This window comes from Castanea sativa, chromosome 7 (assembly GCF_040712315.1).
Source record: "Castanea sativa cultivar Marrone di Chiusa Pesio chromosome 7, ASM4071231v1".
In the NCBI taxonomy this organism is placed as follows: Eukaryota; Viridiplantae; Streptophyta; class Magnoliopsida; order Fagales; family Fagaceae; genus Castanea; species Castanea sativa.
Window position 1 is genome coordinate 18,415,476 of NC_134019.1, and position 19,538 is coordinate 18,435,013.

The 19,538-nt window shown below is 31.9% G+C and overlaps 1 protein-coding gene across 1 annotated transcript; it reads right to left on the reverse strand.

The window, feature by feature from the left end:
* Nucleotides 1–814: 814 nt before the first annotated feature.
* LOC142642922 (ABC transporter G family member 1-like) lies at nucleotides 815–13,268 on the reverse strand. The gene is made up of 8 exons (XM_075817368.1): nucleotides 12,868–13,268; nucleotides 11,390–11,469; nucleotides 10,659–11,129; nucleotides 10,470–10,556; nucleotides 9,718–9,843; nucleotides 9,395–9,589; nucleotides 9,195–9,281; nucleotides 815–1,758 (listed from the first exon to the last, which is right to left on the reverse strand). The coding sequence occupies exons 1-8, from the start codon at nucleotides 13,190–13,192 to the stop codon at nucleotides 1,063–1,065; spliced, it is 2,067 nt and encodes a 688-aa protein (XP_075673483.1). The 5' UTR covers nucleotides 13,193–13,268; the 3' UTR covers nucleotides 815–1,062.
* Nucleotides 13,269–19,538: the final 6,270 nt, after the last annotated feature.

Genomic DNA, 19,538 nt, shown 5'->3' on the forward strand with positions numbered 1-19,538 from the left:
TTTCTACCAATCGAGTTTTACATTGAAACTCGATTTTGAGAAAATTGAGTTTCAAAACAGGAGCATTTCCCTAATTAGTTTGAGAAAGTGGGCAAAACACTGGTTTTTTTGCACAAAAATGGCATTTGCCCATTTTGGCTTTTTTTTTGTACAAAATGTTTTAATTATTATTGAAAAAACAAACGTCTCAAGTTTCAGTAATTTGTTAGTTTAACTTTATAGCAACTTTACCTAAATGTTAAATAAAAAAACTACGCATATATTATCCAATTCACCTACCATAGAGTTTCATGTTAGGAAAATAGGATTATAAATCCAAATGTATAAAGTTTAAAATTGTGCCACTTGTACACTATCTAATCAATAAAATATAAACAATTTTATCATCTATATTTGACATTGATCCATTTTATCTTTGTATTAAATATTATAAACCTAAATTTGTATCCAATGCCAAGTCATTTAAAATTGTGCCACTTTACACTTTCTAATCTAAACAATTAAATCATAATTATAAAATAAACTTTCTTCATTTAGGTAAAACAAAGAGTTTAATAGCTTACCAAAAATCTTATAATTTAATAGGTATCTCCTCATTTACAAAGTGTTTGGAGATTTGAGAGGGAGAATTTTGCGTGGTCAATAGTATATTATAAGTATCTTAAAATAAAATAAAAATGTGAAAAGTTTTATAGTTCAATTGGCACATCTTAAAGTTTTCAACAATGATTTTCAAAGTTTCAAATCCTCATTCCCCACCATATCTACCAAATTATATAATTAATAAAAAGGTAAAATAAAGGAAATCCTAGAATTTCTCACAATCAAATATCAATGCACCATCATTTTTTTTCCAAGTAATAGTAATTAATACACCAACATACTTGGAGTGTTGGACCCCGATAATTCAGTTCATAATATACAAGTGCTTGCAAAGAAATTTAAAAACAAAACAAAAACAAACATTAGTAGAAGATAGTCCATTTCCTTAAATTAACAATCAAAGAAAACAGACTTATTCGTTAGTTGTGTAACATTATTTTCTAATATTACCAATAAAATCTAGCTCTGCTGTATAATCCCCCCATGCGTAGGTGTCGTAAAAGGATTCACAATGACTTGTGCTGTTTGCTTGGAACGTGCTGACATGAAACTTGCAACAATAGGCTTTACGCTTTCAATGGTCTTCGTGATAACCAAGAACAAAATTCGATACAAAGCCACCATTCCTAGCAAGATAGCAAGATCAACCCACTTCGAGTAGCTCATTTCCGCTTGCCATGTATCTCTCAAAATTTCTTCACCTCTTAGATTGATTGGCCCTCCGGCATTATCTCTGGGAAATGTTAGCCCTTCAAACTCGTTCTTGAACAATCCTTGGTATGCATACTTGTGGAAAGCAATGTAGTACAATGGGTATCTCCAAAATGGTTGGGGAAGATCATTCGGATATCGAAAAAATCCACCACCTAATATCATGAGCCCTTGAATTCCAGCACCAGCTATTATACCCATCAAGAAATTAGGCACCATGCTTGCAACAGTCATCATTAGGCTCTCAACTAACATCATGCAAGCAAATAACACAGCAACAAAATATAGAAAGTGTTCAGCATCTCTCTGAAGTCCTGTAGGGTAATAAGCTATTGCCCCTGGAATCAGTGAAATCACTAGCAAGAATGGAAGAGCCGAGAATGTGTTGCCTATAACGAATGCACCAGTGCCATAATGTCCATTTAACCTTTCTCGTTCAAATATCTGGAGAAATGGGAGGGGAAAAAAAACATGTGAAATAATTGAGTATGACATTAACAAAGCTTCAAATTTTGGATTAATTGCACTTTCCTCTGCATCTAAATCATGGAATTAGTTCTAATGTCATTATTGTTAAGTTTTAGACCCCTAAACACAATATGATTAACCTAATTATTAAGCCAAGTTGATTAACAAGTTCATTAATTACTACTAGGTTAAACCAATATATGTAAAACAAATATAATGCAGAAAATATAAAGAACACAAATATTTGATGACCTAGGATAACCAAACCGGTAAAAAACCTAAGGAGAATTTAACCTAACTATCCTCAAGGTAAAACAAATCCACTAAGAAAGAATTAAAGTTTATACAATAGAACTTAGACATCCTATTGCTACTTAAAGTAGAAAACCTACTACCACGACCACGTGACAGCTTCGAGTCTATGGACTACTTCTTTCTTTTTATCCACTGCAACCACAAGTTCTCCTACTTGTGACTTTGATCTTCTTGAATGTTCTTTGTGCAACAACTGAAACGATCACCAGGCTCTTGACATCAATCTTGATCTTAATAACCCTAAGTATGTATGAAGGTAAACATCTCTAGTTCTCACAAGAGATTCACACAAATAGCATATTAAAAGCCTCTAAAACGTAGCTAGGGTTTTTCTTTTTATACATGAAGTAAAACATAAAACCCTATACGTCAAACGAACTTTGGTTGAGTTGAAAATTCTGCAAAAAAAAAAATCCGCACCAGGTTCGATCGATCAAGACTTGCAAATTTGGTCCAATAAGTTCTGCAGTCACTCGATTCCAACTTTACAACAAAACATACTTTGAGCAAGCCTAAACCTAGACTATATGTTTTGATCATGGTTTGCCAATACAATACACATTAAAGTTCTAATACATTAGTCCTTAAGGTCTTAGAACTTAACAATCTCCCCCTTTGGCAATCCGTGACAAAATACATCACAAACATGAAATCCTCAAAGTTACAAAACAACCCATTCAAAATTAAAATACCCTAAACACATTCAACTTAACTACTATCTATCAGTTGCCAGTGTAGACAACAGTTACGACTGAATTAACTTGTATATTCCTGAAACACCTTAACAAACACATAAACGCATGTGTGGAAAATACAAGTAAACCAAAATAAATTCTTGATTTCACAAAAACATAAAACAAAAGACAAATACTATGAATAACCTCATAATATAATTCAATAACCAATGTAGCATATGTGAAATAAGAAACAATAAAAGAAACAAAGCATAAAGCATAAAACACAATGTCTCCCTCTAACATACACAACTCAAAAAAAAAAAAAAAAAAAACATCATGAGCCAAAATAAAATATACATCATGAAGCTCCTAGATACAGTCTAAAATCCCCCTATATCCAAACTCTCCCTATCTCCATGCCATATGTACTCCCCCTTTTTGTGACGAATTGCCAAAGGGCAATCAGGACTCATCATTAAAAGGAAGTGGTGGAGAAGACTAACAAGCACCAGCGAAATCAGCACGCAAAGCTTGAAACTCTGTGAGTACATCCAAAAAAATCAGCCCATGTGCCGTTTGAACGGTCATGACAGTATCCAACAAACTCTGAATGGATGAATCACTTGAAGAAGAAGGTGGAGAATCAACAACGGCAGTGGGATCGAAAAACTCCTCAGCAAAAGGATTGCTTGAAGAAGGAGACCAAGATGCATTACTTGTAGAAGACTCTACTCTAGGGCATTTAGAGCTAGCTTTCATCTGAGCCATTCTTTGCCTAAGGAAGGTGGTACCTATGGGAGCAATGATATGAACTGGCTCGGATGTAGGAAAATCCTCTGAACCTAAGTCTAACAAAATTCGATGAATGAAAACTAGAAAGAAAAGACCATGAGATTTATCATTACTCCTATGAATCTCAACTAAAGAACGAATGAAAAAAGTAGGAAAACTCATAGGAGCATCTGTGACAAAAGCATACAAAAATGCACATCTCTCAAGAGGGATAGTGTGTAAATGAGAGATAGGCCAAATAGAGTGACAAGAAATCCGAAAAAATAGATAATTGAGCTCAGTAAGTTCATGAGAAGTGATCCGAGGATCAGTATACCATCGAATGGTAGTACCGGTGAGTAATGACAGGCTGCCGTACCAAAAGTACACCAAGAGCAGAGGCCACTATTTGGGGTGTAATAACATACTTCTCACCCCTTATCCAACTCCTTACAATCTGGGTGTTGGAATCATCGGAGTATATAGAGAGGTTCGAATAGAACTCTCTAATCAAAGCAGCTGGAGGAGGATGCTCCACATCTAAGAGAGGTAACCAACCCCAACTCTCAAAATTCCTCCTAATCTCTGGATCTAACTCATTTAGGACCACTTATAGCTCAGCACAAACCAACCTATAGATATTAAGCTTCTCATATGTTTCTTGGTTTTTCTCAGTTCTAAACCTATCACTCTCAAAAACAGGGGTAGAGGTGGTGGTGGTTTTCTTATTTGCCCTAGTTTTCCTAACCATGGTGCTAAGAGAGTAGACACAAAAGGAAACAAAAACAAAAAGAAACACAAGGTAGACTGCATTAGACAAAATTAGAGTACAAAAATCTCAATAAATAACAATTTATATGATGCATGTGATGAATGCACATATGATGTATGCTCTAATGCATTGACATTGTTCAATTTCACTTCATAAACTATCAATTGACTTGAATATAGAGTTTTAAACCAAAAACCCCAAATTTGGGGGGAAAAAAAACCTTTTTCAAAAATTAAAACAAATTGATCAATTAATTATTACACTAGTTAGACAACATCATATAATGACATAGTCAATCAATAACACAAGTCAATTTAATCAATTTTAGCTCAATTGAACAAAATCCTCAATTTCACAAAGTTTCAAGCCCTAGAAAATTCAATTTTCCCAAATCACAAAATTAATCAAATTAATGCATGGGAATTATGTTAATGACATCTAAGAACAAAAACCCATTGAACAAAATTGGCTAAAAACAACTAAATTAATCAAAAATCCCTGTAATGCATGGTTCGAAATTTCAAATGAAAATGCATGAAAAATGTGATTAAGTTGAAAAATAAGGGGTAAAAGAGACTTACAAGTACTTGAAGACAAAAACCCTTGAGAAATTTGTGGAGGAAAACGACAAAAATGACTTAGAATGGATCGGTCGAAGAAAAGGTATGAGAAAAGTGTTTGAAAAGCTTTTGAACAAATGAAAAACATGTGAAAGAAAAAACTTTTTTTTAAAAGTCACTTTTCGAATTTTGATCGGTCGAGATTTAGGTTCGATCAATCGAAAGATAAATTCGATTTATCGAGCACCAATCGAATCAAGCATATTCAAACCTAAACTTTTAACACATTTTCAATTGGTCAAAAAACAGGTTCAATCGATCGAAAATTTGGAAAATTCACATTTTTGAAAAACAATGCAGTTTTATGTAAAAAATCCTCAAAGCACAAAATTCCATGAATGAAATGCATGAGTATGAGATAAAAAGTTTTTCAAAAACATTTGAATTCAAACCAGATCTTCTACAAACAAGATTTTCAAACAATTTGTCCCCAAAAACTCAAACATTAACACATTTTGCATTAAAATCAAGGAACATATAACCTTGGATGGCCAAAACACATTCACACACAATATCATGTACTAAGTTTAACAAGGAATAACTTATGTAGTGTGTGCAACTAGCAAAAGCATGAGATACATGTGAGGTGATAAGTAGATAGTAATTACTTACATTTTCTACAAAATTCATCACATAAGTTTGAAAGTGACTATCACCTAAAGACTTACATCATATAACTCTCACATCTCCTAGAAAACAAGCTTGCAATCATGGAAGTTTCTTGGCATGCCTCATAATGCTTACACAAATTTTATTTTATTTGAATTTATTATAGCTCAATAATGTACCCATCAATTTTATTTCATTTTAATTTATTTTATCTGAGGCTACACCTTATGTTCTTTTTGTGCATGTGTTACACTTTCTCAAACACAAAATCTTATGATATGCACTAAGGTGTTCATGATTGGCTAGTAAACAGTGGTGAGATAGTTATTTATGCATTTCTTTTAGTCCTTACAATCAAAAGCATGTGACTTTAAAATTAAGATCATGTGATCAAAAACTATAAACAAGTCCCACACACCATGCACTACATATCCAAAATTAGCAAAGTGCGGTAAAATTAAGCTTATCCAAACTAAACAAGATACACAAGCATGTTATGTAAAAATACTATGGCCAACCTTGATTACAAAATCCACAATATATAATGCAAAACACATTTTCCCTTTCCTTTTTATTTTTTTTAATACTTTTGGAAAAACAAAAACAACCTACCATGAAATGCATGAATGTAATGCAATGCAATTCCTAAAGGCAAAAAGGAAAACAAAAAATAGCAAAAAAAAATGGTTACAAAGAATATAGAGATGAAACACAATGACCATGTCAAAAAGACTCAATTAGATTGAGCATTTTGCATCCAAAACTTTTTAAATGCAACTCTAGCATTGGAGTCATTATTCTTATGAGAATTCTGAGCAACTCCAGGATTGGTATAAAGGTTCAAAGCCTTCACCAATTCACCAATAAGTACCATAGGATCTTGTGCTTGAGGCACAGGTACTTTTGCCTTATTTGCTCGCTTTACAGTTCACTTTGCAGCTTGCAACATGAAATAATTTGGACAAATATGTCTAGTCTTTCCACAAAAATGGTAAACCCATACAAGTCTATCATGCAACTTATCCTTAGAGAAATTAGGATCCTTAGGTTTGGTTCTTTAAGATCAACTCTAATCTTCCTAGGAGGTGGTGTAATTTCTACTCGTTTGACAATCTCACTCTTGGGAGGCTCAGAAGAAGGAATAAAATTTGTGGAATGAGTTTCAGACATCGAGATGCTTTCTACAAAACCTAGACCAATTTTGTCTAAGGGAGACTTTTGAACACTCAACATGTGATCAAGTTTAGAACTAGTAGACCTATTAATTTGTTCTCTAGCAATCAATAAATCTAATTCCAATTTCTTAATCTTATCAAGCAACATCATGTTCTCAGTCTTCACTTTTTCAATTAAAGTACTATCATCAATTATCAAGCTCAAGAAAAGCAATTTTCTTTAAACCTAAATCAACATTCATTACAACCTTTGCAACGACTTTGCATAGCTTATTGTAAGCTTCTTGCAAATCAGCACATTTAGAGACTTCCCCCATCAGATTGGATCTCTTTAATTACAACACTTTCATCAACTACAGCAATAACTGTGAAAGCAATGAAGTTTCCATCTTCATCACTAGCAGACTCGTGATCAAAAACTTCATCATCACTAAGGATTATAGCTCACTAAGGATTACAGCTATAGTTTTACCCTTTGATCTCAAGAATGTAGGATATTCTGATTTCACATGACCATACTCTTGACAACTAAAACATTGTTGACCTAGAGAGTTACTAGAAGTTTGACCAGCTTTCTCTTTTAATTTTTTAGTATTGTCATTAAGCTTAGATGGTTCATTCCTCTTAAAATTTATAGGTTTAGCATTGTTTTTACCTTTTACCCTTCTGTTTTTATTCTTAAGAAAATTTCTAAAGTTTTTGGCAAAATAGGAAATTTCTGTAAAAGAGAGTTCATCATCAAATTCATTCCTATCAACATCATCAATTGACTTAAGAGTCATTGGTTTGGATTCTTTTGTCTTGGGTAGGTTTAGGTCATAGGATTGGAGAGATCCTACAAGCTCATCAACAGAGATGGAGTCCACATCCTTACTTTTAGTGATAGCAGTCACTGTGGGTCTAAAGTCCTCAGTCAATGATCTAAGGATCTTCTTAACAATCTTAGGTTGATCATAAATTTCACCCAAATTATAAGCAAAGTTAACAATATCATTCAGTTTAGCATAGAATTCATCAAAACATTCATCTTCAGATATTCTAATACTTTCAAATTTAGTAGTTAACTGCTGCAGTTTATTGATCTTAATTACCTTTGTGCCTTCATGCATAGTTTGGAGAATATTTCATGCAGTATGAGCAACCTCCACATTAGAGATTCTCTCGAATATCTCCATAGAAACAACATGAAAAATAGCATTCATGGCTTTTCTATTAAAAGCGGCTGCTTCTTTTTGAGAAGTTGACCACTCGCTCACAGGAGTAGTCGATTTCTCCCATCCGTATTCAACGAAATTCCAAATTCTCTCATCAATAGATTTCAGGAATGTTTTAATCCTTACTTTCTAGTAGGCATAATTGTTTCCATCAAAATGTGGTGGGATCACAAGAGAGTGACCGTGTTCAATGACAGCAAGGGTCAAGGATCAACTCTTAGATCAAAGGATCTAAACACTAGAGCTAACCTACTCTGATACCACTTGTTAAGTTTTAGACCCCTAAACACAATATGATTAACTTAATTATTAAGCCAAGTTAATTAACAAGTTTGTTTATTAACACTAGGTTGAACTAATATATGTAAAACAAATATAATACGGAAAATATAAAGAACACAAAGATCTAATGACCCAAGAAAACCAAACCGGTAAAAAACCTGGGAAGGATTTAACCTAACTATTCTCAAAGTAAAACAGATCCACTATGAAAGAATTGAAGTTTATACAATAGAATTAGACCACTAATATCCTATTGCTACCTCGAGTAGAAAATTTGCTACCACGACCACGTGACAGCTTCGAGTTTACGGACTACTTCTTTCTTTTGATCCACTGCAACCATAAGTTCTCCTGCTTGTGACTTTGATCTTCTTGAATGTTCTTTGTACAAAAACTAAAACGATCATCAAGTTCTTGACATCAATCTTGATCTTTATAACTCTAAGTATGTATAAAGGTAAACACCTCTAGATCTTACAAAAGATTCACACACACACAGCATATCAAAAGCTTCTAAAATGTAGCTAGAGTTTTACTTTTTATACGTGAAGTAAAATATAAAACCCTACACATCAAACGGGTTTGGGCTGAGTTAGAAATTTTGCAAAAAAAACAATTTGCACGAGGTTGAATCGATCGAGTCTAATTTTTGATTAATTGAGACCTGCAAATTTAGTTCAATAAGTTCTGCAGTCACTCGATTCCAACTTTACAACAAAAAATACTTTGAGCAAGCCTAAACCTAGACTATATGTTTTGATTATGGTTTGCCAACACAATACACATTGAAATTCTAATACATTAGTTTCTAAAGTCTTAGAACGTAACAATTTTAATCTATAAAATTGAACAATCAAACTTGATTTATTAGTAACAGGCAAGCTCTGCTCGTCACTATAATTTTTTGTTGATTTAAAGAAGGAAGTAGATGGATGTGCATGAAATTGATTAATACTTAAATGAGAAACAAAACAAACCTTCATGTCCTCCACAAAAGAAGGGAATCCACCGATGGCCATGAAAGTTAAGAATGAAGATACAAACATGATCAGTGAACCTCTAGCCTGAAAAAATATATATATTACAATGTTAATTTAGCATTTGAATTGATCCTAATTTGCATTATAAATCATATGTATAAGGAATTAATATTTAATAGATCTCTCTTAAGAATTACCTGAATTGATCCATAACTATAGCCAACATCATAAAACACAGAGGCTAGGCCTATAGCTAACGCAACATAAATAGCTAGCCGCAACCAGTAATAGCCTAAATCACGGAACATATTCACGAAAGACCTTTTCGTAAGAACAAGACACTGAGTAACGAAGCCAGCATGGCTTCTCTTCATCTCTAATGTTCCACAATCCTGAAACCAACATAAATTTTTCACTCATTAATTTTGTTTTTTGTTTTTCTGTAATTGATTTAGGAAAGATTATTTATATATGCTATGTAAATTAAACTGTAAGATTAATTTCTTGCTTAATTAATTACCTGTTTACATATTTCTGCTACTTGTCTTTGAACTTGTTGGTAAGTTTCAGATGATTTATATGACTTTTTAAGAGACTCTATTGCTTCCTCTGTGGGTATTCCTCCATCTGAACCTTTCTCAAGATCCTACAAAAGATTTATATAATATATATATATATATATATATATATATATATATATATATATATATATATATATATATATATTAGATTTATAAGGAGGTGCTTCTAAGATGAGTAATTGCATAAGACTAAGTTGAAAGGAAAATCACCTCTATTTAAAATTGATTTATTTCTTGGTTCAAATTAGTTATTACTAATGTGTTGTGTAGTATGTATCAAGTACCATGATCTTCTATATACATACAGGATATTAATTATTTTAACCCAAATGAATGAACTCTATTCCAAACAAAATGGAGAGGATATGTATCTATAAAACGACATTAACCAAGTCACCTACTAAACTGCCATTGATAATAGGTTAAATTACATATTTGGTATTCAACCCTTGACCTTTATTTCATATTTATTCTTATGTGTACCATCCTATGACATTGCATGAATTTAGTTTGTCATGTCAAAATTTTCATCCAATTATAAGGAATTTTTTTAATCAATTTTGAAAATATAATGACCAAAATGAAGTATATAAAATATGAGGTCAATTTTGAGATAAAGGTTAAAGGTTAAGGACACAAACAAAATTTAATATCAACAAACTACCGAACATAAGAGCCAAGGGTCACTTACCTTTTCAAAATCCTTGTTTATGGTTTTAAGGAAGTGATCAGATGGATTTTGGAGAGTCGGGCAAGGAAAGCCATTTAAAGCAAAAAACTACATGAAATTGAAAGTGTGAAACTTTAGTTATATATTAATTGCAACAAGAAGTGAATATATGTATATACACACACACTTCATAAACATTAGAGAACTTACCTCAGTTGCTTCTGAAGCAGGACCAAAGTACACTGTTCTCCCTGACGACAAAAGGCAAAGATTGTGAAAGAGTTGGAAGACCTCACTGCTGGGCTGATGAATGGATGCAACTACAGTCCTTCTAATTCCATCCCATTGATCTAACTTTGCAATTCTGCTCATCACATAATATGATGCTGCACTGTCAAGTCCACTTGTTGGTTCATCAAGGAAGAGAAGCTTTGGGCGTGTCAGGATCTCTATGCAAATGCTCACTCTTCTCTTTTGCCCACCACTGACACCTTTGGCTCCCCATCCACCAATTCTTGTGTTCATGGCATCTTGTAACCCCATTTCTTTTATTGTCATCTCTGCTCTCTCCTTCTTCTCTGACATTGACATGGAGTCTGGGAGTTGGAGCTGAGCCGAGTAATACACAGCTTCTCTCACCGTTAAAGTTGTCATCAAAGTATCATCTTGTGTTACATATGCCTATATTTAGGTTAAGGTAAAAATTAAACTAAGTAGTATGTTTAAATGGCTAAGAATAATTAAACTAATTTCTTGGAAAAACTTCCATCATTCAGTGCACTAGACAAGACATGGTGTAGACATGTAAACAATTTTAGACATGAGTGTTTCCAAATCTTGTCCATCCAATTCACTAGAGTGGACCCAAGTCAAACCCTAATTTCTTTAAAGAAAATATTCTCTTTGATTTTATAAGGAGAATTTTTTTTTTTTCCTCTTACCGATGCTCCAAAAGCCAGTTTCTGTTTATGACCATTGATTAGAATTTCCCCCAATTGCCTTGTGTTTGAACCTAATCTCCCTGCCATAAAACACTAGTTAGACATTTGTCAATAAGTAATAATAGTTACACACTATATGTAAGATAAATAGTAAAAATCTTATTTTTAGTTATAACTTATAATTGTGAAATTGTGTTTTCAAAATACTATTTCACCATTTCATATTAATAAATAAAATCGTGTTTTTAAAATAAAATTTCAACTAGAGTATAACTCAGCCTGTATAACAATGCTCCTTTGAGTTGTCAAATCATATTTGCTTATATTTTTTGAATTGTGTGTGTTTTTTTAATTATTATAAAAAAAAACACAATTTCTGTAGCAAAATAATATTGTGTGGTGGGCATTCAATTTCTTTTTTGACATTGACATTTTTCTTGTTGGTTCTCAAATGCCTGATGGAGCTAAAGCTGTAATATAGTATATACAAAAATAGTGACATATAATTGCTTAAGCAGGGTTTTTTCCCCCTAAAAAATAGGTTTCTTTTAAAAAGAAGATTATAATTGAAGAAAGAAGGGGTTGGCAAATGTGGCCACTACTCCGACCCACTTAAATCTGAATTTAACATTGCGTAGGACCACACAAGTAATAGTAAAGCTTACTACTTGTCGAACCCACAGCCTCAAACTGGCAAAGTAATAGAATACAAGCACTAAACCACCTCCTTCGATGATAAACAGTAGTGTGCACATACATAATGTTCAATATATATATATATATATATATATATATATATTGTCTTCTTCCTTACAAAATTTGGAGACATGCATCTCAAATTGCTAGTACGAGGAACTTGCACAGGCCTTCAACTATGTTTTGGTCTTCAAAAAAAATAAAGAAAAAATAGAACTAGTCTGGTTAAAACTTACAACACAAATAGGTCTTCTTTTTAGTGTAATTCGCATCTTCTTCCTACTATAGTTTTGGATGCTTGCAGGAAGGATGCAACTTTTGTTTTGCTTTAATAATATTCTTGGTTATTAGGAAGCGTTAAAAAATATATAAAACACACAAAAGTTTAAATAGCCTTTTACACCTCTTAAGTTCCGGGAAAAAAAAAAGTTCAGGGTTGCTTTTAATTGGTTTACGAGTTTTCAAAACTTCCAATTTATGCCCTCAACTATTAAAAAATGTCAACATGCTCCTTTCCATTATAGTTCATCACGTTCTCGTCATTAACCCATCTGAAAACCACATTCTTTTCTTCTTCTTTTTTGTCCAAACAAATACATTTTTTATATAGTTGTACAGGAAAATTATAATTAAATTATCGAAATGAGTGCATAAATATTGTTTCAATGCAAGAGATCGTGCAAATTTGTAAATTTTCTTAGTTAAAAAACCAAATTTAGAAGTAATGTTAAACTTAAAAGGTGTAAGTAGTACTTTAGGCAAACAAAAAACATATGATATACCTGCTAATCCATCAAGGAGGGTAGACTTGCCACAACCAGAAGGACCCATTATGGCCAAGAGCTCCCCTGGTCGTGCATAACCAGTCACACCCTCAAGTATTGATTTGCTACCTTTCTTTCCATTAACAAACACCCACAAATCCTCCCATGTCAAGAAAACACCATCCTCATCCTCATCCCCCGTAGTTCTAACAACAACGTTTCCACCTCTGTTGCTTTGCATTGGATTATTTATGATTTCCACTTCTAAAGCTGTGGAACTCAGAGTTTTGGAGTTTTGGTTAGGTTCAAGATTTCTAGCATTTGGTTGAAGAAGCGAAGCCATGGCCAATTGTGTGTTCAAAGGTAGGGATAGAGAGGAGGACTGCTTTGAGAGCTTAGTACTTAAAGGCGTTGCTGAGAACTCAGCATTTATATTAATATGACTGAGCATATGGTTCACGAGTTCAACAATTCAAATGTAAAACGGCAGAGTCTTTTGGAATCCGTCACCAGTCATATTTTGACACCTATACATATATTTGCAATTGGTTGGTACGAGAGAAGACAGATCTTTTATGACCGCCCTATTTGCCACAGTTTTTTTCCTATAATTTGTCGAAGTGGTCCATTATATGACATCAATTTTTTCCTCCTTCACTCACATTAATCAACTCAAACTTATAGCAAAATTTATGATATCAAATTGTTTTTCTAAACTTTTCAAGATAAAATACAGGTTCCTAAGAATAGTACTTACATATAGTAGTGTGATCTAATAAAGAAAATGAAGGTTTGAATTCCATCGTCCTTATTATCAAATTACTAAAAAAAAGATATATATTAGAAGCCTACAATGGTGTCTATAAATAGACCCCAAGAGTGGAGTTCACGATATTCCATCGTTGTCCTCTCTGACTTTTAGGGGGGGGAAAAAAATCTTTGCATGTTATTTTCATTCTTCTGAGACTTCCATTCCATCTTCTATAGGAATGACTAATGCAAATTCTTCTTAAAATGAACCACTCTTTTTTAAAATAAAAATGAAAATTTTATAAGATCCCCTCCTTTAATCCTTTCACTTTTAAATGAATGTTGTTAATATTTTGTCAAAAATTGTATGGTTCAATTGCATTATTCAATTCTTCTCTCCATTGGCATAATATGAATTTAAATCTTCTCACCACTACTTATATTATAAGAAAAAAAAATTTAATATAATCTTTCTAATAATTAATGATTTTCTAGTTATAATAAATTTAAATCTATCATTTAAAATAAATTATTATTTATATTAGATAATTAAGTTTTAAATAACATGACATCATATAAAAGCCTTAAATTTACATATAAAAAAAGGGGTTAGATTCAAGTTACACCAGGTGTAACTCTATGTAATATTACACTACTCAATATTTTTTTAATTAGATGCGAATTTTGACAAATCAACCATTGAATTACATTATCTTTGTACATTCTCCATATTTGCAAAATTCCAAGGTGACAAAGATCAATAGCCATGTCATTAATCAATTTTTTTAATTCAAGCTTTTGTAATTTAAAATATTGCACAAAATATGAATTTATGGATCGAATAGTAAATGTTAGGTTTTAGATCCCTGTAAATTAGATTGTTTAACCTAATTTATTAAACAAGTGAATACTTAGGTTTATTATTCAGATCTAGGTGAAAACAATAAAATCATATCATGTAAAGCAGCGGAAAATAAAAAACACAATAATATGATCACCTAGGAAAACCAAACCGATAAAAAATTTAGGGAGGATTTAACCTAACTATCCTCAAGGTAAAAAGCAAATCCACTATAGAGAATCGAAGTTTATAATAAGACTTAGACCACTAACATCCTATTGCTACCACATATAGAACTTCCTGACACGACCACGTGCAAACTCCGAATCCACGGACTCCTTCTCTATTAGGCCTTTACAACATGAGCACCCACACTTGTGATAAAAAAACGCAAACTCTTCTGTTTGTGACTCCAATACCACCCTTGAAGGTTTAGATCATCAGCACCTTTGATAACTAGAGAAGGCAACAACTTCTACAATACCGGATCTTGAGATTCTTCAAGGAATAACACTGATAGAAGACATGAGAGAACTTTTTGGGTACAAAACCCTAGATACAAAAGAGGCACACTCTTTTCTCTCTAAAAAGCCTTATAAAAATGTGCATAGGGTTTTCTTTATATACTAGTAGTGTTTTACTTGAAACCCAATACATTTAAGTAGAGTTTGGGCTGAAATAGAATTCTACAGATACGTGTTTCGATCGGTCGAGCCTGTCTTTCAATCGATCAAACCAGGTAGATTTCGAATTCTTCTTTCTGCAACTTGTATATTCTTGAATCTTGACTTATATCACCTTGAGCATTGCCTAATAATACCTATAGACTCTAGGATCTATATCTAGACAAGTTTGTGTTCACGATTTGCCAATTGTTCTAAAATTTTAGAACCTAACAATCTCCCCCTTAGGCAATTCATGACAAAACTTACATACAATATGAAATGCTCAAATATAAGAACAACCCAATATAATAAAATGCCCAATTACATCACAAATCCCAATCTAAGACTCCTAACCTAGAAGTTGCAATAAGGGGTAAAAGGTCTTGATCAGAATGTACTTATCTTTCCTGAAAACACTCAAAAAAATATATCATCGCATGTGTGGAAAGAAAGACATATAAACAATAATAGGAAACACAATATAAAAATAAAAGTAAATTCTAACTCTCCCTCTAAGTCAGATACATAAAAAAGTTTTTATATTCTCCCCCTTTCAAATTATCTCCCCTTAAACAAAATGCTAAAAACCTTTTTAAACAAGAGGATTCCCACAATTTCATCTATTTCTTCCCATTTTTGTCACGTATTAACAAAGACAACTCAAATACAGAGTAAATAGAAAACATACACAACAAAAGTCAAGAGATAATTGAGAATTAAGGAAACAAATGAATCCAGCTTTATAGAAAATAGAGGCAACTCCCCTTATGAACAACAAAGATTAAAAACAAGCTTCTCCCCCTATAAAAGTAGGAAAAACAAAATAAGTTTTGGGAAAAATAATTTAGAAGAAAATTTAGGAAGTGGGGAAAATAAAAAGGCACAAACCAAACTCAAAAACTAAGTTGAGGATACACACAAAGAAAAATATTCTCTCTTTCAATAAATGCAAACTTGACACTATGTGACCCATAAATAGTTGCATGAGTAAAGAAAATATTTGCACATAATTATCCGTCATATCTCTTTAAAAAAATATTTTCTGCAATTCACACATAAAAAATAGCATACACTAAAATGTTCAAAGGTCTCAAAAATTAATCAATCAATTTTTAAATCAAGTTAAGTACCCAATTTAGCAAAGCATATGAATGTTATGTGTGAGAACAATGAGAGACATGACTGCAAAACTGCAAAATGGATACAAAAAAAAAAAAATGCAATGCATGTGAATCCTAAACACAAATGATACATGCAAAAAAAAATTTGGTCAAATACTTAAAAACTGAAAATTTTTCAGTTTCGATCGATTGAGCATCGATAGAATACCAATCGAGTCAGGTAGAAAGTCATGATTAAAAATCAAAGGATTTTCGATTGGTCAAAAAACACACTCGATCGATCGAAATTCTGGAAATTTGAATTTTTGAAAAACTGCAAAAGACTATGCAAAAAACAACACAACCCAAGTAATTTCATGAATGAAATGCATGAGAATGAATTTAAATATTTTTCAAAAACATGAGTTTTCAACCCAGAACTTCAAAACAAGGTTTTTAATCATCAAAAACACAATTTTTGTTAACCCTTAAACATATTTTGCATCAAAAACCATAGAAAACATAATCTTGGATGGTCAAACCAAATTCACACACAATTTCATGTACTAAGTTTAGCAAAGAATAACTTGTGAAATGTGTACAACTAGTAATAGCATAAGATACATGTGAGGTGATATGTAGATAGTAATCAATCATAATTTTTACATTATTCATTACATAAGTTTGAAAGTGACTATCACCTAAAGAGTTACATCATATAACTCCCACATCTGCTAGAAAATAAGCTTGCAATCATGCACTTTTTTTTATTTAGCGTTATTGTATGTATACATGAATTTTTTTATTTCTTTTTCTTTCTTTTTTATTTTATTTTTATTTTAAGGCTACACCTTGTTTTCTTTTTGTGCATGTGCTATACTTTTTCGAGCACAAAATCTTACGATATGTACTAAGGTGTTCATGAGTAAACAGTGGTGAAATGGTTATTTATGCATTTCTTTTAGGATTTTTTTAGTCCTTACAATCAAAAGCGCATGACTTCAAAATCAAGATCATGTGATCAAAAACTATAAACAACTCACACAAAACATGCACTAGATAGCTAAAAGTAGCAAAGTGCAAAAAGAAAATAAACTCATCCAAGCTAAACAAGGTATACAGGTATGTTATACAAAGATAATATGGTCAACCTCAACTACAAAACCATGACGTGTAATACAAAACACATAAAAATCTTTTTGGTTTTAAAAAAAAAAATTTATGACCAAAACTAAAAGCACACATTAAGCTAAATGTTTAAAAATGTACATGCAATGCATGACAATGCTTAACTAAGCTATAAAGGGTACACAAATAAGAAATATCAATTTCTTAATTAACCCTTGAGTAAATGTATAAACTAGTACATACTCATACAAAATCAGAAATAGTTTATGCACTCAGTTAAGAAACACATACATTTTATGTTTCTCCACACAAAAAATAATTCATGTAATCCTCAAAAAAAAAAAAATAAGTCACAAAATAAAATATTTTTGTCTTTTTGAAAATTTTCAATGTTTTTGGATTTTTTTTTTAAATAAAAAAAAAACTAAAAAACAAAACAACCAAAAACAGAAACAAAACATGTTCACAAATAATTGAAAGAATTAAATTAGGGATAAGTCAGCAACACTCACCTTAAAGAATCTTTTCTCACCCATGTAGCATGAGTCTTCAACTTTGTAGGTGAAAATCCATGAGAAGCAGAGTGTATTTGAAGGATTACACCAATCTTCTGAGAAATACTGAAATAATGCAAATTCATTTCACAAGCCTCAAAAAGATCAACCGAAACAATAGTGTCATTTTTATTCAAAACATCACAATAAAAAACAGTAAGACACTTCAAAATTATCCATGATAACAAGGATTAAAGATCAACTCTAGGTATAATAACCAAAATCAAGAGCTAACCCGCTCTGATACCACTTGTTAGGTTTTAGATCCCTATAAACTAGGTTGTTTAACCTAATTAATTAACCAAGTAAATACTTAGGTTTATTATTCAGATCTAAGTTAAAACAATAAAGTCATTTTATGTAAAGTAACGGAAAATAAAGAACACAATGATAAGATCACTCAAGAAAACCAAATCAGTAAAAAACTTGGGGAGAATTTAACCTACCTATCCTTAAAGTAAAAATCAAATCCACTATAGAGAATTGAAATTTACAATAAGACTTAGATCACTAACATCCTATTACTACCACTTTTAGAACTTACTGACACGACCACGTACAAGTTTCGAATCCACGAACAAGTTTCGAATCCACGAACTCCTTGTCTATTAGGCTTTTGCAACACAAGCACCCACACCTGTGATAAAAAACACAAAATCTCCTGTTTGTGGCTCTAAGACCACCCTTGAAGGTTTAGATCATCAGCACCTTTGATTATTAGAGAAGGTAGCAACTTTTACAATACTAGATCTTGAGATTCTTCAAGGAATAACACTAGTAGAAGACATGAGAGAGCTTTTTTGGTACAAAACCCTAAATACAAAAGAGGCACACTCTTCTCTCTCTGAAAAGCCTTATAAAAACATGCTTAGAATTTCATTTATATACTAGTAGTGTTTTACTTGAAACCCAATACATTTAAGTAGAGTTTGGGTTGAAATAGAATTCTACAAATACGTGTTTCGATCGGTCGAGCCTATCTTTCGATCGATCGAACCAGGCAAATTTCAAATTTTTCTTTCTGCAGCTTGTATATTCTTGAATCTTGACTTATATCATCTTAAGTATTGTCTAATAATAACTATAGACTCTAGGATCTATATCTAGACAAGTTTGTGTTCATGATTAACTAATTGTTCTAAACATTTAGAACCTAACAGTAAATAACATCTAATTGGTATAAAAATTGGCATGCATATCAAAAACATATAGAACATGTAATCCAACAGTGAAATTTTCAAAATATGAATTCAATAACAAGTTATTGGATGGTGTAACATTGCTTAGAGTTACCTCAAGTATAACTTGAACTCAACCCCAAAATATATATATGTATGTATGTATGTATATCCAAATAATACATTATATTTTTTCTATTTGAAACCAAATGAAAAGAGTCCAAATTTTGTATGACAAACAATTTTTTTTTTCTAGGTTGTAGAAAGAAACCTTATATCCATAATTCTAGAATAATATCCTTTCACACATCTTTTTCAACAACGCTCTTATGTAACTAATTGTGAATTATAAAAAATTAAAAATTATAAATAAAAAAAAAGTGTGGTGTGTTTATATGAAAGTGATAGGATAAAAATTGTGATTCTAAAATAACTCAAACAAAGTAATGCTACAAGCACAATGATTAATTTTG

Coding starts and splice junctions, on each gene's coding strand:
- LOC142642922 (XM_075817368.1), bottom strand. CDS start 13,192: ATGGCTTCGCTTCTTCAACCAAATGCTAGAAATCTTGAACCTAACCAA. Junction 11,130..11,389: donor AACTGGCTTTTGGAGCATCG/GTAAGAGGAAAA, acceptor ACCTAAATATAG/GCATATGTAACACAAGATGA. Junction 9,282..9,394: donor ATAGTTATGGATCAATTCAG/GTAATTCTTAAG, acceptor ATATTTTTTCAG/GCTAGAGGTTCACTGATCAT.